A 24,886-nucleotide genomic window follows, 5' to 3' on the forward strand; every position below is an offset into this window, starting at 1 on the left:
TTACCAAAGAGGTTCCTTTTATTTCTGACACATGCTGAGTTTCTAGGACTTAGCCACATTATTTCACATTGTATTTTTCTAAGGTTTAGATGGAAGGAGACTTCTTCCTATTTTCTGACTTGTAGATTAAGACCAAGGAAACAAATGCTGTGCTTTCTGATATTTAACTATAGAAGGTCAATGATTAAGAGGTAAAGACTCATGAGACAATACAAATAACCCACAGAAACTGTCCTTAGTAAAATGAAATAAAGCAGAACAACTATAACAAAGCATAGCAGGCACTGGGGAAAAATTCTACAGCAAGATATGTTATTTCTTTTAACCCAGTGATGGAAAAACTGCCTTAACAATTATCCTCTTGATCCTCAATCATTAGTGCAAAATTGGTTAAGAGAAGAATTTGTATTTAACTTCTCAGCTCTATGTGGGGAAAATATGTGATGCTATATGTAATTCTGGAATAGCACATTTAATAGGTTAATTAAAAATACTTGGCCAGGGATATGGGGTCGGAGAGAAAGGGTACTACGTGGCAGGGAGGGCAGGAGGACAGAGGGAAGAAGGGACAAGGGGGAGAGAAAGCGAAAGAACACGAATGAGCAGTAAACAGGAAATTAAAAACCAGTCTGAGTGACACTGGAGCAAGGAGCATCCTTGGGACACACATGAACTGCACTATTCCGGAGGTTTTAGGAAACACGAAGGAACGGTGTCACCATGTTCTTTAAAGCCGCTTGAAACACTTTAAGATGGACTAAAACAGCCTCCAAGGAAAAACATAACTGTGAAGTAAGCAGTTATATTCTTTGTATTGCTTTCAAAGAACCCCAAATTAAGAGGGAAAATTCTGCAAAATATTATTATACCCAAACTTAAAGTGTTACTCTCAAAAGAAGTCACATTTCTTTAGCTTATTCTCTTAAGGCCACTATTCCTCAACCCTTTAAGAAACAAAGGTGTCCTCCAGCGCTCTTGGTGCAGTGGAGCGAAGTGTGTGCTTAGGAACAGTACTGAGCCAGAGTCAGCTGTGGGGCAGCGGGGGCCACTGCTATGCACCTCCCAGAACCCCCTTGGCTATCAGTCCTCCTTGGGAACTGCTTCCACCGAAGAAAAAATGCCTTGAACAAGGTCACATCTCTTTCCAGAGGCAGCCTATACCCAAGGACAGATCAACACAGGGGTATAAAGGCCTAGTCTCCTATCTCAACTCAGGACAGCTCTGTGAAGGGCCAATCCAGCAACAAAGCTCCCATGAGGTTGGCAGAGGCCTTCATTTTGAAGGCGTCTCCCTTCAGCATCCCCTCTGTTCAATCCTGCTTTCTTCCCGCCTCCTCCTCCACAGAGGGGATTCCAAGATCACTTCCTGATAAATACCCTACATGCTAATCTCCATCTCTAAGTCTACTTCCCAGGAAACCCAATCTGTGACAGTGAGTTCTGACAAATTACTTAGCTTCTCTGAGCCTCAATTTCCTCACCTGTGAAACAGAGATAATGATACCCTCCCTCCCACAACTGTGGTCAACACCGCAGGTGACAGTCTGTATATAAGCATCTAGATTGGTGTCTAGCTTAGGGTAGTGCTTTGCAAGTTCCCTATCATCCCCACCCCCTCAAAGGTAAACCCGAGCACCTCAGTTTTGTTATGACTTTTCAAATTATAGTATCACATTAAAGGTACATACGGAATTTTGTTTACAGACTCTTCAGCCGTGAAGTCTTTTGCCCCACATTAAAATTTGTACTGAATAAAACATAGACCTGAAGAGACTACATTATTAAACATCCATATAAATAACAACAGGTCACATGATTTAACACAAAATAACTTTGAAGTATAACATTTATAAGTTTATAGCTATAATAAAGTACAGTAAATCCAGTGTTGTTGTGGTATGGGATATTCTGTAAAATCAACTACGCTAACCAGTGAAGAGCTACTCTACATTTAAGAGGGATCAACAATATTAAAAGAATTAGACAGGGGGCCGGCCCAGTGGCCGAGTGGTTAAGTTCACACGCTCCACTTCAGGGCCCAGGGTTTCACCGGGTTCGAATCCTGGGTAAGGACATGGCATCACTTATCAAGCCATGCTGAGCTCATCCCACATGCCACAACTAGAAGGACCGACAACTAAAAATACACAACTATGTACCAGGGGGCTTTGGGGAGAAAAAGAAAACAGAATAAAAATAAAAAATAAAATCTTAAAAAAAAAAAAAGAATTAGAGGGGCTGGCCCAGTGGTGCAGCAGTTAAGTTCGCACATTCTGTTTCAGCAGCACAGGGTTCACCGGTTTGGTTCCCAGGTGCAGACATGGCACTGCTTGGCAAGCCATGCTGTGGTAGGCGTCCCACATATAAACTAGAGGAAGATGGGCACAGATGTTAGCTCAGGGCCAGTCTTCCTCAGCAAAAAGAGGAGGATTGACAGCAGATGTTAGCTCAGGGCTAATCTTCCTCAAAAAGAAAAAAAAGGAAAGAAAAAGTTACAGTACCATGTACCTAGGACTAAAACTATTTTCAACATGCTAATGCTAATCTCTCACTGATACACTGAGGGCAAGGACAAGGTCTGGTTTTGCTTTACTACTCAGTAGTGCCCTTGTGGTCTCTAGCACATTATAGATGCTCAATAAATATTAGCCGAATGAATAAGTAAAGAAGTGTGATTAAATTATAATGGAATCCCTTTAGAGTATTGATTCTGATAGCCTTATTCATATCCATACAAACAGCTTAGTCATGAGGCTTTTACTATTCGCAGCTGTGACATTTAAAGACGTCTAATACTTTAATTCAATATTTTTTTAAAAAAAGCCCTGCTATAAGATGTTGTTGGTTTTATTTTAGCACTTGACTGGATCTACTGTTCTTAAAGGCACCCATTGTTTTAGTCACACAACACTATGTGAAATACCGTAATCAAGAGCTTCGCACCTCTCAAAAAAAAAGGCAATTTACAAATTAAAGATTCATTTTCTAGCAAAATGAATAGCAGACATTGATTTTAACATTTCATACAAATTACAAAAGAAAAATTAAATGGTGATTTACATGTTAGCTAGGGAAAAGAGAAATCTGTGCATACATCTGAGCATATCTGACAACATACGTCTACTTGAAAACATGTCCTTTAGACTCAAAGCAAATTTAATTCTATAGCCCATGTACACTGAATTTTTTATTATTTCTGGGAATGGTGAATAGAAATTTCAAGTATAACGAATTATTCTTAAACTTTAATTTAGCTAAAAAGTTGAACTTCACCACTATACCAACACTACGGATATTAACCCATAATATAAGTTGGCTGCCAAGTAAAAATACCAAACAGATGATCTATGCTGACCTGGATAACTCAGAAACCAAAGCACCTAAAAGTTGATTCTGTTGTATAAACATGTGTATAGAGTTTGACTATTACTGTTAGTAGAAACATTTCGAATAAATATTGGTTAAAACACACACACACACACAAATATACCTAAAATGAACTGAACAGAGATTGATATAAAGGCAATGGCACCTGGGAACAAAACTTTTATAGAAGATCAGTGACTCCTACCAAGGTCACAAACCAAAGAAAGCTATTTTTTTCACAGAAGATGCAATAATATCAATAATGTACAATGTACTCAAAAAGATTTTCATTTCCTTTTGTGCTCATAATAAAAAGGCATTTTCAGCCGCCTTGTCTGCTTCAGGATTATGCGTCTTTTTCCCTTCCCCCAAGCACATTCATAATAACAAATTGAACTTTAAAAGGTCTGGAGAAAATGAACTAACCACTCACTTTAAGGGCTCAGGAGATAGTTTTGTGCCTGAAAGGTTGATCTGCATCAGAGCCAGAGAACTACTAAAAAACTGCTTGAAAGACGGGGGTACTTCTTTTCCTTTCCTGCAAAACAAAACACGCAAGTCACACCAGCAGTTACCCGTCCCTCTGAGCGCCCCGCTTCCAAATTGACAAAACTATCCATCGTCACTCACTGTGAAATAAGCCGTGAATCAGTTACATTTTCAGTAGAAATTTAAAGGTAAAAAGAAACAAAATGCCTGAAACCTAAATAAATTAATTCAACACAATTAAAGGAATGATGTGAGAGAAGCTAAGATATCCTGTTAAGTCTTTATAATATTTTATTCCTATTCTTCATAGCCCATGAACTCATTGTGTTCTATCCCTAGATCTTTAGAAAACTCCATGTTTGGATTTTTAAGAAATAAGAGGTCAAAGAAGATGTATATTTCTCATCAATTTAAAGAGCTTTCCCACTGAGTGGCATCGAATGTTAAGGATCGCTACATGCATCTGGCAATATTTTCAGATGCAGTAAGTCTCAGATGCAACAAGATTGTGACCTGATGTCAAGCTGAGGAACAGCATGGAAAGTCTGACTGGGGGCCGGCCCAGTGAGGCAGCGGTTAAGTGCGCAAGTTCCGCTTCGGCGGCCCGGGGTTTGCCGGTTCGGATCCCGGGTGCAGACATGGCGCCGCGTGGCAAGCCATGCTGTGGTAGATGTTTCACATATAAAGTAGAGGAAGATGGGCGTGGATGTTAGCTCAGGGCCAGTCTTCCTCAGTGAAAAGAGGCGGATTGGCAGCAGTTAGCTCAGGGCTAATCTTCCTCAAAAAAACAACAGCAAAAAAGAAAGAAAGAAAGAAAGAAAGTCTGACTGGCATGAAGCCTGCATGACAAATATCCTGCTCAGGTCTTATACCCATAGCACAGATCTAATAATTTCAGGCCAAATATTAGAATAGTTAAAGACAAGCTCCAAAAGGAAATGGCTATAAGCTCCATGCTACTACAGTGGGAAGTTAGTGGATCAAATTATACAGCTCAGCAAGAAGGCAGAGTCAACACCACAGTACGAGGGTTTGAGAAAACAAGATTCCAGAGTCACAGTTGGAATGTGAACTCTTTGCTTGTTTTGTTCTATCTGACAGGATCGTTGGAAGGACTGAACAGGTACACATAAGCAAAGCACTTAGCCTGATGCGTAGTAAACACTCATTTACTGACAGTCATTCCTGTTCTGCGGAGGATTCACAGACTCTCACAGCAGAGGCCATCTTAGTGGTCTAGCTCAACCACGTAATATTCAACAACTTTTACTATACAGAGATCCAGGGAAACCTTTCAATATTTGAAAAAGGTTTAAAAACAGGACAATTTCAGGCTAGTTGAGAAGAAATATCTAAGCAATCAGAATCTTTATTTAAAAAGACGAGAAAGAAATTTAAGAGAAAAGAGAATTCTGGTGGAATATATATTAGACGTTTCAAACAACTCTGGGTCCAGATAGTAGAACAATATAATATAAGCTTGTATATTCCTGTTCATTTTTTGATGAGCAAATGTTGTTAAATTATTCTTTGAATATAGTTCTCCTCCTGTTAGTCTGTCATGGTGTTAACTCTTCCAGTGTTTGCAAATATTCACTGCCCCTTTCTGAGGCAGGATGCTCCGTCACCCCACTGATGGCAGGCTTGGCCATGCAAGTCCCTTTGGCCAATGGGATGTTAGCAGAAGTGACATGTGTGACCTCCCAAGAGAAGTTTCACCAGCCAGTACTTGCACTACCATGATTCTTTTTCCTCTGCTATGTGACTGTCAACATTCTAGAGAGAGGCTGCTCTGCCTCCCAGAGTGAAGACAATGTGGCCAGCCCACAAGAGACATGTCACAAAATCATCACTGCCGAGGGGCCAGACCGGTGGTGAAGTGGTTAAGTGCACACGTTCCACTTCTCGGCAGCCCGGGGTTCGCAGGTTCGGATCCCAGGTGCAGACATGGCACCTCGTGGCAAGTCATGCTGCGTTAGGCATCCTACGTATAAAGTAGAGGAAGATGGGCATGGATGTTAGCTCAGGGCCAGTCTTCCTCAGCAAAAAGAGGAGGATTGACAGCAGTTAGCTCAGGGCTAATCTTCCTCAAAAAAAGAAAAAAATCATCATTGCTGAAAGCCAGGGAGATGGTGGTGGGTTGGGGTGGGGGGATCATTTGTTACTACAGAACAACCTGACCTTTCCTGACTGATACATTTGTGAAATTATCTGTGAACAGAAGTCTGAATAGCCTGGCTAACGATCCACAACTCTGTGTAAATGCAGCAATTTCAACATAATTACTAAAGGCTTTCTATGATTATATCTAGGTAAGGCACTGGGTATTAAACAGTTTCATCACAACTTTTCCTTTGAAAGCAAGGCAATTTGTTAGCACAATTTTGCTCTACAAGCCTAATAGTTCTACTGAAGGCCAGTCATCACAGCACACACAGTATTGTGATCTCAAAAGAGTTGATGACACAAAACTCTTCACAGTCTATGATATCATCTTCCAGCTCAGCTCCTCAGTCAATTCCAGCTCCATCAAAGCACGGCTTCACAAGCTGCCTGCAAATACACGAGCTGACTGAGTGGTCTCTGTTAATATGCTTTAAGGCCCTCAGAATAAACTATCTTAGACAATGTTCAACTTCTCCTACTATTTTACATCCTAGATTTTACACTCTCTGATCTTATTCGATTGAGGTACTTGTGGCATACTTTTCCTATTATGAAAAGATTTACATCACTGTTGAAGTAACAGACCATTAGTACTTTAAAATATAGAATAATTCATTTGTGAGGTGCAATTGTAGAATAAAGCATGCTGAATAACTGAATTTTCCAAATAAGTGAGAGTTATCCCTTTGATTATATAAAACTTTTAAAAAGTTAACCAATAAAATGGAGCTATTTCTAATATTAAGCAATTTTCCATGTTATTAAAATGACCATGTAATGACCAAAATATTGCTTATGATTTGTGGTCATAATTACAAGTACTAAGTGTTGAACTGTATTAATATAGCGGATGGTCCCAGAATTCCAGGTTTATACGACCTATGTACTTTTCATAATTCCTTTCCCCATTCTAAGTTGCCGCTCTGTGTGAACACCTGCTGCTCTAATCTACTGCCTCATTTTGCAAACAATTCTAAGTCAGCAGGGCTGAAGTGAGGTCCCTAGACTGGTCCCCCACATCCAAAGGTAAAATGCATGAGCTTTGGGATGACTGTTCTCTTTGCTCCCCATAGGTAGTTTATACTTAATTCCAAGTTCATCATTGAGAAATACCTGTAGAAGTTTCTAAAAGGGCTTTACCATATTAAGAGAGAGTGCTTGTCCGCTTCTGAGAAACAGTACATTATTATATAGTTCACACGGGCAGGCTAGAGCTATTGATAAGAACATCAACCTTTGGTGAAAAAAGATAACAAAAACTTGAACTTTCAAGCCTTAATATTCATAGATAATGGTTTAAATTTGTCTCCTTCTTCCATGTACAATATTTCACCCTTTATCATTCTATTCTCATACCACTGCAACTTTCTCTGAGAGCAAGACACACCTAGATGATAATGAAAGCAGGAATAAATCCATACCGGTGAGAAAAGACAGTTCTGGAGAGATTGAGTACAGCTAAATATTGAAGGCATCCACGGAGAAGAGCTCCACAGACCTGAGAAAGAGAGCAAGTCATGCTTATTTTCAAATATTTATAGGGCTAAGAGAATATTTTATTAGAAAGCAAGCCCCTTGTATCCCATCTAAATAGCTGTTTCGAGACCCCCAGAGCAATATAAAAAAATATTACCATGTCCAGGGAACATTCTGTATTGGATAAGTCCAGATGAGCAATGGCGTTAGGCTGAGCCAAAAAACTGTACATGTACTTGAAATCAAAAACAAAAACAAATTAGGATTTAGAAACACATACACACACACACAATACAAGCTAATATTTTCAAATGAAATTGCCCAAATCCTCCTAGAATCATTTTCTACTCTTCCCAAGAGGATTTGCAGAATTTTCTGTCATTCCATTACCTTCCCTGGGAGCAAAAATCCAAAGAATATTTAAAATAAAATTATGTTTAAGTTAAAAAAAACAAGGCCAAATGGGATCTTGGCTACCAAACCCCCTTTTTATTACAACATGCCTTCGTTTTCCTGATGAGCTCCATTTTTATTATACAATTTTGAAACAGTGCTAATTAATTTTAATTGCTGAGATTGAAATACCACCTGAATTGCAGTCACCCTATCAAAATGCTAATCACTGCTGAAAGTGTTGGAGGAACCACTAATGTGAATTTGAGAGTCTCAGGCTATACCCTCTTCTATCCAACACAATGATTTTTCTATTTTTAGTTACTTCCAAAATCTAACAAGGTAGGGCCTGACAGCACTATTAGTTTGTTTTTGTAATTTCACATATAGCAAAGACACTTCAGGTTTCAGGAGGTCACACTGCCTAAACTCTCCCCAACCCCCCATGCAAGGCCATCAAAACAATAAAATTAACAACTCTCTGTTCTTCTCGATTCGTCCTGTGTGAGTGGCAACACCAGAGTCCACCAATGGAGTCCAAGCTCCTGTCACCGGGTAAATAGCTAAATTCTTTTTTGCTTCCCTGGATGCCATGAGATACTTGCAAAGACAAACTTAATACTGACACGGTCCTAGTCCTCGGCAGAGACTCCTAAGTGTAGCAGCTTAGTTACGTGATGCTTGAGAAATATCCTCTCTACCCAGGAATTCAGAAGAGCAAAAGATCAGCCTGTACATCACTTCAGAGTGACCAGATACACAGAACAGACTGTATTAAGGGAAGCTGATTCAGAAGAATAATTTTGTTCTCACTTTCATGAAGATCTCACTGCTTCTCTGTCTCTGTCTGGCACTGTTTTACTCCTGGCCACCAGCTAGGGGAGCTCTAATCACCCTCAAATGGTGATAAGTCCCTACTTGGCCAACACTTCTCCAAAGAGACAGGCCCTGCTAGGCTGCTCTCTCTGCAGGCACAGGGCCTGGTGAGCCCCTCCTTGCACCTGCTGCATGGCTCCCAGAACCTCAGCCTGCCCAGGGCTAGAAGCCCACTCTCACTCAGGCCTCTTCATTCCACTTCCCCTTCCTCAGAGGCAAGCTGGGACAAGACCCACCCCTGGATGGGGAAAAAATCCTGGGCTACTAAGCCATCTTGAATGACTATTAATGCCCCTATTTTAGCAGAGTCTTATTATTTAATCTTCAGGCTCTTCTTTTATCCCTCTTTCTGTTCCTCTAGTTCATCACTGTAACATTTTGGTGGTTCACATTGGACTCCTTGTTTGTTTCATCTTGGGAGGGAGGACATTTATGAATCATCAGAGAAGGTGGTGACTAAAATTGGACAATGTGTTGAAAAGTCATAGCGTACTAGAAAACAAGTATTATTGAAATGATTTCAAGTGTGAGGGAGAGGGAAAAATCTACAAAAAGGACTTTGGCAACATTCCCTGCTTTACATGGAAAGTAAAACAGGAGAGAAATGAGAATAAATTTCACAGTGTTTTTCACCCCCATAAAGCAGTGGAATGCAAACTAAGGTTCTTCGAACATGTCCGCCTGCTGTAGGCCTACTGGTAAGGGACCAGTTCCTCTAAATGCCATTATGGTGACCAGAGGGGGACCACTCACCACATTTAGTAATGAGATGATACCTAATTCACTGGATCAAGTTCTGCCAAACATTTATATTACTGATTCAGGTGCATGAATAATCTTGCTACAAATGAGGGGAAACTTTTTGCCTTCACACAAATTTTAAAGAGCTGTCCCAGTTTACTCCTAACTCCCCCTTCTCCCTACTACATTCATGAAACAGCCCAGGACTGGAGTTTAGCCCAATATCTCCTTTCAATCGCAAACTATAAAAAACCCACCATTCTTCCCAACAATATTATTGAGTGATGAAATAACTCTGTTTACATTTCCAATCTTTCTTATCAGGCAATTTTAACAGGTACAATAATGTTTTATAATGAAGAAAGAAATTTCTTCAGAAAAAGTATTTCCAAAGAGAATTTAAACTTCAGCAACTTTAAGTGGGATGGGGGGAGTGGGGGGGGACAGACTTATTGATAGACTATGTTTAATTTAGGAAGGCTCCGGAATTTTTCCCTAAAACACTTCATAAGCTCATAACAAAATGATTTTTAAGGTGTTATGATAAACGGATATGCAAGGAAATAAGTTAGAAAGCCATGTTGAGAAATTATTCCAGCTCCTTTGAAGATGGCATAAAGGAAAGGAAAACCTACCGAGAGGTCATCTCCACGCAGGACGTTCCCTGAGAGGTCTAGGTGGGTAAGGGTGGTGGCAGTCAACAGGTTGGCACTGAGTGACTGAGAAAGGCTATTCACCCCTGCAACAACGAGAAGATCCAGGCTCAATTTCCACTCCAGGAAACAAAATGAGGCTTGTGAGTTTCTATAAATGGCCCAGCAGTCCCCTCAAATTGCAGGACTGAGGTTAACCATAAGCACTGTCCCCAAAAGGTAGCACTATGATTGCCCTTTTTTTGACATCCCCTCAGGAAGAACAGGTTAGTCACAGACAGAACCGTCTCTCTTAGGAGAAAGAAATGGATCAGCTTCATTTTGCTCCACTTCTTCTGATGTAGATGGACAGGATTTTAAAGCAATCTAATTGATCATTTCTACCCTTTTCTTAATCCTGCCAGGCAATTCTTGACTTCGCATATAGTATTGAAATGATGCAGGTGCAAATTCAGATACTTTAGGCTATTTAAAGTACTTGGAAGTTAATACAGGAATGCACTGCTCTACTTAAGGTAGTAGATTCAAGGAAAATTTTAGACTGAAATGGATTTTACAAAGAGTGAGAAAATGATCTGTACACAATGTAAGAAGCAATTAAAAAGAAAAAGTGATCATTTTGACACTCTATATACTATTTACATACATAACATAAATGGCTCAAGTTAAAGTCAACTGAACTAAACTGTTAATACCATCTCAGAAAGCAAAGAATGAATATATGAGGATTATTCTGTGAAAGAATCCACAACTAAAATATACAGCTATATACTGGGGGGATCTGGGGAGAAAAAAGAGGGAAAAAAAAGATTATTCTGTGAAGAGAGAGCTATGTTCTATTATACGTGGGTAATAGTAATTGAAACAGGCCTGCTAATCAAGGTTTTGTAGTGGGTGAATTTTCATCAGGCCACTTCTTCATGGGGGAGCAGAGGCTCTAGGAGATGTGTGACTACAAAATAGGAGCCCACAAGAGTCTGGTCACTCACTGGGATTCAAAGAGGTCAATACACACAATATCACTGATGATGATTCTTAAGAAAACAGGGACATGGGGTATAGCGAAGTTCTTCATGTTTCTATTAAAAGTCTACAGTTCCAATTAGTATATCTTGGAAATATGACTATGTCTAAATTGGGTATACTTTTATAAATTATTTTGTTTTTCTTGTTTTTTAGTAAAATTCTTTTTGAATATTCCAGCCTGACTCTACCACCCTAAAGAGAAACAGGAAAGGGGGTTTTTGTCCACCTGGGACAGAGCCTTCATCCAGATAAGAGGTCAGGGTCAGGCCTGCCAGTGAGAGCCAGAATTGGTCACTGCAGCAGGATCTAATGAGGGCGCTCCAAGAGGGTTATAAACACAATCCTGCACTAGAGCAGTTTAGGTGTTTGGTGTGCGGTACTCAGGAAGGTGTGTGGTACTGATATTATCTTATCCTCCAGCTTTGAACAGTTACAAAGAACCGACTCCAGTGTGTGTCTAACAAAGGCTACTGAGCCATCTCTCAAAGATGAGTGTGCATTTGGGTATGTAGACAGAAGAGACAGAGGGGCAGTGTGAAAGATGTTTTACTTAAGTACAAAGAAGAATTTCTTGGCTATCAACTCAACATTTATTAACTGCTCATAAAATGTTTCTAAAATGCTGGGGATTGGGAGACATGTAAATAAGACCCATTCTTTGCCCTCAAAAAGTTCAAAGATCATCAGGAAGGAAACTAAGTAAATTCCAGGATGAAAAGTCAGCGCTACATAAGAATATTTATTCAATGCAACAAATCTTTATTGAAAGTCACCTGTGTACCAGGCATAGGCTTCTGAGACCCAGGGAATACTATCTTACCCTCTAAAAGCCAGTCCAGTGGGAGACACAGGCAGCCCAATAATCACAATCCAGTGAGGTCAGTACTATCAACAAGGTAAGAAACAAGAACTTGGCACTGAAGAGGATGGAGATTTGATTAATTACGTTAGATAAAAGGAACCCTCAATGGCCTCTAGAAAAGGTTAATTTCTTGAGGTACCTTCTCTGATTGTCTAAATGATCAATCTTCCTTCAGTTTGTCCTGTTATTAATAGTATTAATGCATTTTGTAATGGAATAATTGAGTCCACAACATAATGGAAAACACCAGATTGTCATCAAGAAAATCATTTGTAAAATCATTTTCTCAGTGAGGTATATAACAAAACTCAATGAATAAATTTCAAAATTAGAAGGTCAAATTAGTCTTGACAGCAAAATGCTCCTTGACAAGTGCTGGCACTTGGCAGTTGGTCAACATCTGAATAGAATCAAGAGAGAATCATGTTAGCAGCAGCTAAGCTTCATGCTACTGAAACAGAATGAAGGATTTCCTCTCCCACCTCTTGAGGTTACATTCACAACAGGCCTGTGTTAATAAGTACACTAATAGCAGGAAATTACAAAAATATAGGACAGAAAAAATCTGGGCTCTTACAACCCAAACTAAACACACATTTGCATGCCATCCTTGATTCTGGCTGTCTAGTGATTTTGTCTGCTCTTTGTATTTATTATCGGAGTGTTTACAGCTGGAAAAAGGTGGTACCAGATGGCCCTGCATTGACATAATCTGGCAACCAGCAGGACATTTACTAGAAATCCAGAAAACTATCATTTAGCTAACATCTGAGGAAGAAAAAGGGTATTTGGAGATAGTATAGATGTCATGGGAATATTGAAAAAACAAAATCTGTCTTGAATTATAGAGCCACAAATATAAATGTTTTTCATAGAACAAAAATATAAAAGTTAGTCCAACTCAGCAAAAGCTTAAAACTCAAAATTAATCTGAATTAGTTTGAACCTGCAAACGTCTCAGATCCTATGTGAAAGTCTGCAAGAAAGCCTTCAAGAAATCAATTTTTAAAAAAACGCAACATTTCAACATCTTAGGAAGGGTGACAAATTCTTTGAGTCACATGTTATAAGACAATATTAATTCTCCAAACACATATTTTACTGCAGGGAAGAGATAAATGTGATACCCTTTCTTTGTGAAGGGTAGAGCAAAGGTGGTACTGTCCTCACTCACAAGGAAGCCCAGGACCCTGGCTTTGCCTGTGGTACCCCCTACTCTCATCACAAGGAGGGACAGGGACATCAGTGAGTGGTGGCACTGAGGCACCTGAGAACCAAATCTTACCCTTGGAAGGATAAATGATCACCACATCCCTCTATTTGCTTTATAGTAATGAATAAATAAATATATCAAATTTTTTTTAAAAAACCACTTTTATCTTAAAAAGTTTAGACCTGGACCACATGATAAATTATTAATATTTTTAATATGTAGAGAATTTGTATAAATTAAGAAAAAAGATCAGCATTGTAAATAGAGAAGTAACAAAAGATGGAAACTAGCAGTTTCCTCCAAAAGAAATACAAATGACAAAGGAACAAGGGGGAAAAAGTTACCTAAGCAATAACTGAGGAAACTAAAATTTAAATATCACAACACTTTTGCTTATGTGCTTGATAAACAATGATAAAGGAGAATAATATCCAGTGAGAGTGTGAAGAGATTTGTACAAAATACCTGGAAAACAACTTAACAATAAATATCAAAAAAACTTTAAAAACGGATGCAAACTCTTCAATCTAGCAATTCCACTTACAGGAATTTATCCTAAAGAAGAAATTTTAAAATGATCAATAATTAGATATACAAGTCATGTTAACATTGTTTGATTTATTGAAAAATTAAAAATCATCTAAGTGTATGATAACAGATTATTTAAATAAATTATGGAACATTTTCCATAAGCTGGAATATCATGTAGCCATTGAAGGTGATCATGCGTTTACTGACATAAGTGATCATAAGATACTATGTGGGGAAAAATGTTTAGGTAATAGTGAGCATAGTGTGATCCCATATATGCAAGTGTGTGTTTGTTGGTATGTATATAAATAAACTGCATACAGACAGAAAACAGTATGGAAGGATAGGCAAATTATCAATAATAACATTCTTGTAATGGTTTCATACTGGCATAACAAGTAAGTTTTGCTTTCTTATTTACACTTTTCAGTATCTTCTAAATCTTTACTATAAATATGTAACACATTGATAAGCATCAGAAAAAAAGTTTTTATAAAACTGACCTGCTGAGTTACAACAGTGATAACACAAGGGATGACACTTTGCTTAAGAGCTATAGATGGCTTCAGGCACCAGGACTGAAAACATTGATTCCTGGGGAAATCTTTCCCTTTGGAAATTTACTTTTATGCCTTAATCTTAAATGTGTGTACAAATGTGTGCACATAAAATCATGGGACTTATGAAACTAACCCCAACTTCAAAACCTTCTTAGTGAAACTGTATGTTCAGAATAAAGTATGATTGGATGGATATAAAATCACTGAGGGACCGCTCTGCTTCACTCACTCACCCATGACACATTCAGTGAGACCCTGCAATGTGTCAGGGACACAGCAATGAATGAGGCCAAGCCCTTACCGTCTGGAAACTTGCAGGATAGGACACAACCAAAATACAATGGGAAACGTGCTAAAATAGAGGAATTTACAAAGTGTGACAGAACACAGAGAAAGGCGCATTGAGTTCTGTAAGGTGTAGGGAGAGGAGGCTGCCTAAGAGGCTTCAAAGAGAAAGTGAGAGAGAAGCGGAATCTTACAGGATGAGCAGTAATTCCCCAAATTTGTGGGTGGGGACACTGAGGTTGTCCCAGGCTGAAATAAAAGCACATAAATAAAAGCACAAGCACAAAAAATAAAAGCACAAGAGGACGACAATGATAAAGATGATGGTGATGGTGATGGTGGTGATGGTGGTGGTGGTGGTGGTGGTGGTGGTGGTGGTGGTGGTGGTGGTGGTGGTGGTGATGGCCCTTTATGCCAAAAACCGCACTGTATCTATATTAACTCATTTAATGCTACCACCAATGATGAAGAACTCATCTCCATCTTACAAATGAAGCAACTGAGGAACCAAGAGATTATAAAAGCATATTCAGAGTAAGTGGAAAAGTTAGGATTCAACCCTAGGCAATGTGGCTTGAGAACTGGCACTCTTAAGCACTACACATACTGCCTTCTTCAAAAGACAGTGATATATTTAAGAGATGGCAAGTTATTCAATTCAAAAAATTCTCACTGAACACCCACTGTGGTCTGGGCACTGTGCCAGGTGCTAGAGCTAGAGATGAGAGAAGCACAGGCCGCAAGGAGAGCCCCTTTCTAGTAGGGAAGACACAGTATTTTTACCATAACATTAGATATGTGATCTAGAAAGAACACAAAGGAAAGAGCAATTGATTCTGTTGAGGCCTCTGGAGTAGGGAACACGTCTCAGAAGACATGATCACAGATGAAGGTTTTATAAAATAAACTGAAGCTCTCCAAGAGTATTCGGGGATGAAAGAAAAGCTTTTCAGACAACCAGAGCAGAACACGAAGCTGTCCAAAAGCACGATGTATGCAGGAATCTCTCAAATATTACATGGGGTGCTGACGTGGCAAAATAATCATGGAACTGACAGGATTTGATTTGCAACTGGATAAATGACAGAAGGGTGAGTGGCATCAGGAATGAACCTGGGGAAGGAAAAGCAATTTCCAGACACAGGTAGAGGTACAGTGGGGACTCAGCGGTTAGGCCCAACAGTTTTCTTCTGAGCAGACAGTCCATTTGACAGCCGTGTGTAAGCATGTGTTGGGGCAGGGGGCACAGGAAAGGTCGACTTGTTTTTCCAAGGATGAACCAAGAGAAACACAACCAGTTGCCTCTGGGAATGTGAGGCAGGAGACAGGAGGCAGCCAAGTGAGTGTTTCCCAACTCAACGTCTAAGGTAAAGATTGCACGTGTATTTCGAAATCATTGTCTACTCTGAAAGCACTTTAGACAACCAGAATTCAAATCACATCATTTCTTTATCTTAAACTTGCCAGCATACTGTAATATACATATTTTTAAAGGCACACACATAACAGAATAATAATTCTAACTATTTCAGGTAGCATGGTGCAGCAGAAATATTATAGACATGAAGTTAAGTAAAGAAGATATACTGTACCTTTAGGTGACAATGAGGTTTTAGATAAATTTAAATGCTTTAATCCCTTTGGGAGTTTGGCAAATTGAATACTTAAAGAGGATACACCTGAGAAAGGAAAAAAAAGAGATGATTAGAATTTGCAGGTTCTCAGAATTGCATGTGTTTTACAATGCCTGAAAATTGACTAAAATTTGATTCCAATTTATGTGATCATATTTTTCTTTCTAATATCAGACCTTGTTTTCAAAGCATCTACCATCATGCATCCTTTTTTTTCTGCAACTCCCATAGGGTGGGAGAAGGGGAAGATTGTTTGATTAAGCACACCAGTATCAAAACTTTACCATTAAAGATGTTTTTTTGGGGGCCAAGAATTACCCTCTCCCTCACAGTCCTATTTCAAATGCAAATCCTCTTGGGAAAGGTGATCTAACTGTTCCCTCCTTTTCTTTTTAACCTGTGCCTTAATGAGTTGATAGCTCTTCTGAGTGAGCAGATGCATGCTATTTAATCATTGTCAAGAAAAATGGCATAATATTAACTATTCCAATAACAGCTTCACTTTTAGCAGATGGATTCCAATAGTTAACTGGCTTAAGGTTAACAACAAAGCATCAGAGCACGTTTTAACTTCTTCCAAGTAGGTTTGGTAACATGAACTAACTCACTAGGAATTTATAGTATCAAAAATTGGATAGTCTCCAAATTTAATGGCCAGAGTGGGAGACTGAACACCAGCTCACTCATCCAAGGAGTGCAGTGAATGTAGACTGTTTTCTGGGAGAAACTAAGTAATACACGAATGTATGCCCTTCCCACAGGTCCTTTAACCAACCTCCTGCTTCACGGGTTATCAGCTCCCAGGAGCATGTTCCTGGGGAGGTTCCTGAAACAGTATTAACCGTATGGTCCCCGAGACTGATTCTCAAACTCCAGGCTCCACAAAGGAACGATGGCACTGGTTGCTGCCCTACTATATAACCCCAAATTCTCTACAATTTTATCAAAGTTCATCAAGAAATACCTCCCGTAGAAAAAACCTAAAGATCCTGCAGCTTGACCAAGCCTCTACATGGGCATTTCCCCAAGGACGGCCAGTGTTCTTAGAGGCCCTGCCAATCTCCCCAAAGTGTTTCATTGTCAAATAAGTTTGACAATCACTGGATCAAATAATGTTAAACAGCTTTTTTTTGAGTGAATATTTCTAGAGGCTTGATTGTGCTAATCCATGTTGTTAATGGCAAAGAGAGGGCAGGCCTAATATTTAACTGATCCATTCTTGTAGAAGAATAAAAAACAAGTTACTATGGGGAGAGGAAAAAGATGGAGCAACGTTTAAACCTCGATTAATACAACAGGCAAAAAAGGAGAGAAGAAAGAAGAACAAAGGAAAAAGCGGAAAATAGAAAACAGACACAGAGTAGATTTTCACCCAAATAAATCGATAATTACATCAAATATAAATGTACTAAATACTCAAACTAAAAGTCAAAGATGGATTATCTGAACAAAAACATCAGATGTTTTCAAGAGACACATTTAGAAATATACGTATTCAGAAATGAATGTAAAAGCATGGAAAAAAATACATACACTGTAAACCCTAATGAAAGAAAGCTGGTGTAGCTGTAATAATGTAAGACAAGTTTTAAGAAGCATTACTAGAGATAAATTAGACATTTCATTAATGAAGAAGATGTAGTCATTTTAAATCTGCATGGTCTGAATAACATGGTCTCAAAATACATCAAGTAAATCTGATAGTAACAAAAGGAAAATACATTGTTAGACACATGCATAAATACATATGTATGCACACACATGAACACACACGTGCACACACAATAGTGGAGATTTTTAAACACATCTGTGTCAAGTAGCTGATAAAACAAATGGACAAAAAAAGTCAGTAAAGATATAGACGATATCAAGAGCATAATGAAAAAAGATCTAATTGATATATTTAAAACACTGTACCTAATAACTCAGAATGTATTTCTTCAAAGTACACATGGAACATTTACCAAAAGTGACCATATACGGAGCCATAAAGCAAGTCTCAACAGATAATACAGAGTATGTTCCTTAACTGCTATGAAATCACGCAGAGTATATTCTCTATCAGTCTGTTCTCTAACTGCTACCATTACAATGGTATTATAACAAAAAGAAAATTAGAAAATCCCCAAATAGTAAGAACTTAAGCAATATACCTTTTTCTTTGGGAAGATTGGCCCTGAGCTGACATCTGTTGCCAATCTTCCTCTTTTTGCTTGAGGAAGATTGTCCCTGAACTAACATCTGTGCCCATCTTCCCCTATTTTGTATGTGGACACTGCCACAGCGTGGTTTGATGAGCAGTGTGTAGGTCTGTGGCCGGGATCCAAACCCGTGAACCCCAGGCCACCAAAGCACAGTGCATGAACTTAACTTCTATGCCACCGGGCCAGCCCCTTAATCAATATACTTTTAAACAATAAATGAGTCCAAGAAAAACAATCACTCTGGAAATTTTTTTAATATTTTGAGTTAAATAAAAATAAACTATTATAGTAACATTTTGGGGATACAAATACTGCCATGCTTCAAGGGAAATCTATAGTCCTAAAGACATATGTTAATAAGGAAGAAAAGCTTTTGGAAACTAATTATCTAAGTATCCATATCAAGATGTTTGACAAAACTAGCAAATTAATCCCTACTCCATCCCTATAAACAGAAGGAAAGAAAAAACAAGAAGTCTATTAAATAGAAAGCAGCCATAAAATCAGTAAATTTAACAAAGCTTGTTCTTCAAAAAGACTAACAAAATTAATAAACTCCAGCAAGACAACTTAACAAAAAAGAAAAAATAAAGGCGAGATCAAATTATCACAATCAGAAATGAAAAGAGAATACCAGTAGAGATCCTACAGATACTGCAAATGCAACTCGAGGGTATAAAAAAATTCTGGAGGTGAAAAAATGTATTGTTTTAGAAGAAATGGACAAAACACAACTTACCAAAACTTATATAAGAAAAAGTAGATAATCTCAAGTCTTCTACCTATTCAAGAAAATTAATCCATTATTAAAAACCTCTCCACTGGGGCCGGACTGGTGGCATAACGGTTAAGTTCATGCACTCCACTTCAGGGGCCTGGAGCTCTCTGGTTCAGATCCTGGGCACAGACCTACACACCACTTCTCAAGCCCTGCTGTGGTGGCGTCCCACACAGAAGAACTAGAAGGACTTACAACTAGGATATACAACTATTTACTGGGGCTTCGAGGGGGGAAAAAAAAGAGGCAGATTGGCAACAGATGTTAGCTCAGGGCCAATCTTCCTCACCAAAAAGCATACCTAGAAAACTCCACAAAGAAAAGCAAAAGAAGCCAAATATAAGAGTATACACTGTAGAATTCTATATTTATGAAGTTGAAGAGTAAGCAAAGCTAATCTATCATAACAGAAGTCAGAATAGTGTTTATCTTTCTGTGTGGTGGAGGGCAGGGGTGGGAATCACTGGTGCAAAACACTAGAGAAGCTTGCGGACTGTGGATAATGTTCTATTTTTCACCTTAGTAGTGAGTACATGAGAGCATTCACTTTATAAAAATTCATTAAGATGTAAACTTGGGATTTGTTGACTTTTCTGAATGTGCATTATACTTTAATGAAAAAGTTTACTTCAAAAAATTAGGTATGGAAGATAACAGGAGAAAATCTAGACGACTGTGGGTATGATAATGACTTTTTAGATACAATATCAAAGGCACAAACCATGAAAGAAATCATTGATAAGCTGGACTTCATTAAAGAGTTCTTCTCTGCAGAATACAATGTCAGGGGGCCAGCCTGGTGGCTTAGCAGTTAAATTCGCACGTTCCGCCTCTAGGCGGCCCAGGGTTCCCCAGTTCAGATCCCAGGTGAGGACATGGCACCGCTTGGCACGCCATACTGTGGTAGGCGTCCCACATAAAGTAGAGGAAGATGGGCACAATGTTAGCTCAGGGCCAGGCTTCCTCAGCAAAAAGAAGAGGACTGGCAGTACTTAGCTCAGGGTAATCTTCCTCAAAAAAAAAAAAAAAATACAATGTCAGGAGAATGAGAAGCAAGCCACAGAGTGGGAGGAAATGTTTGCAAAAAACACATCCGATAAAGGATTGTTATTCAAAATATGCAAAGAACTCTTAAAATTTAACAATCAGAAAATAAATAACCCAATTAAAAAAGAGCTAAAGACCTTAATAGACACCTCTCCAAAGATATACAAATGGAAAATAAGCATATGAAAAGATGCTCCACATCTTATGTCACCAGGGAAATGCAAATTAAAACAACAATGAAATACCATTATACACCTATTAGAAGGGCCAAAATATGGAACACTGACAACATCAAATCCTGGCCAGGATATGGAGCAACAGGAACTCTCATTCATTGCTGGTGAAAATGCAAAATGGTACAGCTACTTTGGAAGACAGTTTGGTGGTTTCTTACAAAACTAAACATACTCATCATATGATCCAGGAATCATGCTCCCCTTGGTATTTACCGAAAGGACTTGAAAACTATATGACATTTGGAAAAGGCAAAACTATGAAGACAGCAGCAAGATCAGTGGTTGTCAGGGGTTGCGGGGGGAGTTGTCCAGAGGGATGAATAGGCAGAACATAGATTTTTAGGGCTGTGAAATACTCTATATGATACTACAATGATGGATGCATGTCATTATACATTTGTCCACATCCATAGAATGTACAACATCAAGAGTGAACTATAAACTATGGACTTTGGGTGATTATGGTATGTCGATGCAGGCTCATCAATTGTAGCAAATGTACTACTCTTTGGGGGATGTTAATAATGGGGTAAGCTATGCATGCGAGGGAGCAGGGGCCATATGGGAAACTGCTACACCTTCCTCTCAACTGTACTGTGAACCTAAAACTATTCTAAAAAATTAAGTCTTTAAAAAAAAATTAGGTTCAGGAGAAGGAAGAATACCAGATGCTCACTTTGAACTTTTGATGAGTTATCATTGCCTACTCACCACCAGTTCTTTTATGTATTTTTTTTTTTACTTAACAAAGCATATGCTACGACAATGCTAAAAAGAAAAGTCCCTAAAGCCATATTCCATATCTTCAAATCAAGCTGAAAATACTGTCTGTTAGATCAAAGTTGAAACCTACCAGTAAACTTCGAATTTGTTGTACTCAGGTTGATCTGAGTTGTTTTGCTTTGTTTTGTGAGAAGATGACAATTTTTAAACTTTTAATACTTTCTTTTCTGTCAGACACACCTTGAAAACCACATAAAGCTTTAAATGCCTATAACCACATGCAAGGCCAGAATGCAACAATTATTTTATGCCACTGGTGACACCCACCCATCTGTTCATTCCTTAATCGTTACGTAAACTATCTTCAAAGAAGGAAGATAGGCAAAAGGGAATAAATAATTCACCTATATTTTTCTCTGGTAAGGAACTATCACACCACAAGTAATGAAAGTAATAAAAAAGTGAAGTTCCTAAATTAGAATAAGCTGAATAAAGTCATGTTTGATAATTTATTTAAAAGAAAAAAGCAGGACTAAAGGCAAATACGATTAAAGTAAAGAGAACTAAAGGCACAGATATAAGACAATCTGATTAAAGTATTTTTTATCAAATTCCAGCTAGGTTACTAGCTTTTTTCATGACCAAAATGTTTTGTTTTCATTTCCTAGGCATCCAAAGTCATAAATATATTATATTTCATCTTTCAAGAAACGCCCTTGGTAAGTGCTAACGGAATGAAAGGCCTAACTGGGGTCAACTTTGTTCATTTTTTTTTTTAAATGAGGGAACCAAATTGATCTATGAAAAAAGGTAACATTATTACACAAAAGGTCCTCTCCTTTGGCAGACGTCAGAAATGGGGTCTTGGCAACATGAATAAATTGAGGATGGTTGGCAGTCATAATCTCAGGAAACACAAAAAAATTAACGTGCCCGGTGCTTTCTGAAGCTACTTACTCAAGAGTGCCATGGAAAAAACTTATCACCAAGAAAACATTTCCTCACAAAGAAAGGACAGAAGAGACTTTTCAACTTTTGGCCAAAACTACTCAATAAAGCAAAACATAGCTTTCAGAGCTATGAATTAAAACAGAATTTATCGCTAAAAGCTTTCATTTGGAGAGTTTACTGGATGGATTGCCCTTGTGATTTGTTTATTTTTTTAGTATGTGTCAAATTTAAAAGAAAAAATGGTCTAATTTTTATTTCTCCTTTCAGAATGAAACTATTATAGCTCCCTCTGCTTCGAAAGATTTATGCCTAATAAAAAAAGTAATTATAAAATGTTTAGCATTATAATTCGCCATCTGATGTTATTAACTTACAAAAGACAGAAAATTAAATTTGACATTGCAGATTTAACCCATTAATCATGCATGCACTTAAAAACCTATGATAACACCATATAAAATTCTAACACTTGCACATTCTGGAATCAGTACGAGTCACATGGTAGGAGAAAAGGGTTTAAGGAGGTCCTTGTTAATTGAAAACATCAATATTAACAATTCAACAAAATTCTGCCTGTGAGTTTAGCAACATGATGTAGGGAAACAAAAGCCCTCTTTCTTGTCTGTTAGAAACCATATAGGGCTGGCCCGGCGGCATAGTGGTTAAGTTCGCACGTTCCGCTTCTCCGCGGCGCAGGATTCACCAGCTCGGGTCCCAGGTGTAGACATGGCACTGTTTCGCTCACCATGCTGTGGCAGGCATCCCACATATAAAGTACAGGAAGATGGGCATGGATGTTAGCTCAGGGCCAGTCTTCCTCAGCAAAAAGAGGAGGATTGGCAGCAGTTAGCTCAGGGCTAATCTTCCTCAAAAAAAAAAAAAAAAAGAAACCATATAGATTTGAACACTGTAGATGTCAGAACACAAGTGAGAGTTAAAATCTTTAGATTTCCACTAATTCCTACGGCTTCCCTGGAGAGTTCAGAAACACTAAGATAAGTGGATAAACAAAATACAATGAAGTATTTCCATTTCAAAAATAAGGCTGAGAGAAAAAGATTCAAGAACTAGGAATACGGAAAATAAAAGACTAGTAGAAAAAATGGAGTCAGTACAGAAATCACGAATCTAAAAAAAGGTACTTTCTGTTCTGTAGCTGTTACACAGAAACGTGGCATCTTTAAATATTAAAGTGATTATTTAAGAAAATTTGTTGACAGCTATGGAATAAGCCAGTGTTTTTCAAACAGCACGCACAAAATTGTTTTCTTCCACTTGCAAAGGAAATCTAAGCAGCCAAATCAGAAAATCACAACCAGAATATGAGAGACTGACCAATTATTCAGGAAATCCAAGAAGGGAGTCTGAACAACTGGTATTAGGTAGGACTCCACAAGCTTTGTCCAAATCACGTAAACACACAAACAGTTTTCTCATCCACAAAAGGGGAGTAATAATGCTTGTGCTATTTAACTTCACAAGGCTATTTTACGAGTCAAATGAGGTAGTAAAAGCTAACATTTCTAGAATACATAGTGTATGACAAGCTATTCTTATCTTTTTTGTGCATTATCTCATTTAATCCTTAGAACACCTTTATGGTAGGTACTATTATTATCTATTTTGAAGATGAAGAAACTGAGGCATAGAGAAGTTAGGAAACTCAGGTAGAAAGTGGCAAAGCCCAGAACTGAACTTGTGTTTTTTGATTCCAGAACCCACGAGTATACACTGAGAGATATGAAAGACATAGAGCACCCAAAAAATGTAAGCAGCAATTCTGGAGTCTATTTCTTTCTCTTATTTAAAAGATCGGATCAGAGCCATCATCAGACGATCGGGAAAAAAACCTTTGGGTACTTTGGGTCAACATTTCCAAAAGAAAAACACTCTGAGACAGGATTCTAAGTCATCTTTAAAGAAAATATCAAATTCAGAACAAAAGAGGGAAGGAAATAAGGACACACATTCCTGACAAGGCTAAGGTCATAAAAACTAGGCTAAGTGGGAAGGATAACTAGCAAGACTAAAACGGAATTTGCAACATTTAGGGAAACAAAGCATTGGAAATGAGCTGAGAGAGAAGAGTTCCAATCTCTGAAAATCCCTAACTTTGATCCAAGCAATAATGTCAGATCCAGAGGGTGAGTCACGAGGGGATGACTGACACACCCAGACACCCAGTCAGCCCAGAGGACTCGCCACCGAACTAGCTAACAGAGCTCAGCTCGAGCAGGGATGTTCAAGCCTTTTCTACGATGACCCACATAAAGAAATACACTCGACATCATGATGCAGGAACCTCATACAAAAATACATACATACATCTATTTTAGAAAACTAAGACCAAAGTTTTCCTGAACGATGCACTCTGATATTTTCTATTGTACTCCATTTCTTCTTCTTTTTCAATGCTTGTCATGAACTATTAAAATTGATTTTGTGACCTGCTAATGGGTCTTGACCTACAATCTGAAACACACTGGGTTCGAAGAAGGCCAAGAGGAAGCTGTGGAACATGCCTGACCCTGCACCCAGGATACGAAGAGCTTGTGCATGTGTGTGGTCCGTTCCCTGTCTTGTGTGGCTTTTTCAGGGAGAGCAGGGCCTCTCGCGTTTGAAGCATTACTCATACACACGACACCCGTGCTTATTAAATCATACTTTAAGTTCCTT

General features: G+C 38.5%; 1 protein-coding gene across 9 annotated transcripts in view; it reads right to left on the bottom strand.

The window, feature by feature from the left end:
- Positions 1–24,886, bottom strand: part of CARMIL1 (capping protein regulator and myosin 1 linker 1) — a 310,460-nt gene that overhangs the window by 114,577 nt on the left and 170,997 nt on the right. For all 9 annotated transcript variants that reach the window (XR_006885324.1, XR_006885326.1, XR_006885325.1 and 6 more), the window contains 5 exons: positions 16,230–16,316; positions 10,143–10,246; positions 7,655–7,732; positions 7,443–7,519; positions 3,800–3,904 (listed from right to left, as the gene is read on the bottom strand). Coding sequence is in view for 6 of the 9 variants with exons in the window: in XM_046639893.1 (XP_046495849.1) it covers positions 3,800–3,904; positions 7,443–7,519; positions 7,655–7,732; positions 10,143–10,246; positions 16,230–16,316 (451 nt within the window). In the remaining 3 variants the exon portion in view is untranslated. The remainder of the gene's footprint in view (positions 1–3,799; positions 3,905–7,442; positions 7,520–7,654; positions 7,733–10,142; positions 10,247–16,229; positions 16,317–24,886) is intronic.

The sequence above is a fragment of the Equus quagga genome, chromosome 15 (genome assembly GCF_021613505.1).
Source record: "Equus quagga isolate Etosha38 chromosome 15, UCLA_HA_Equagga_1.0, whole genome shotgun sequence".
NCBI classification, from domain to species: domain Eukaryota; kingdom Metazoa; phylum Chordata; class Mammalia; order Perissodactyla; family Equidae; genus Equus; species Equus quagga.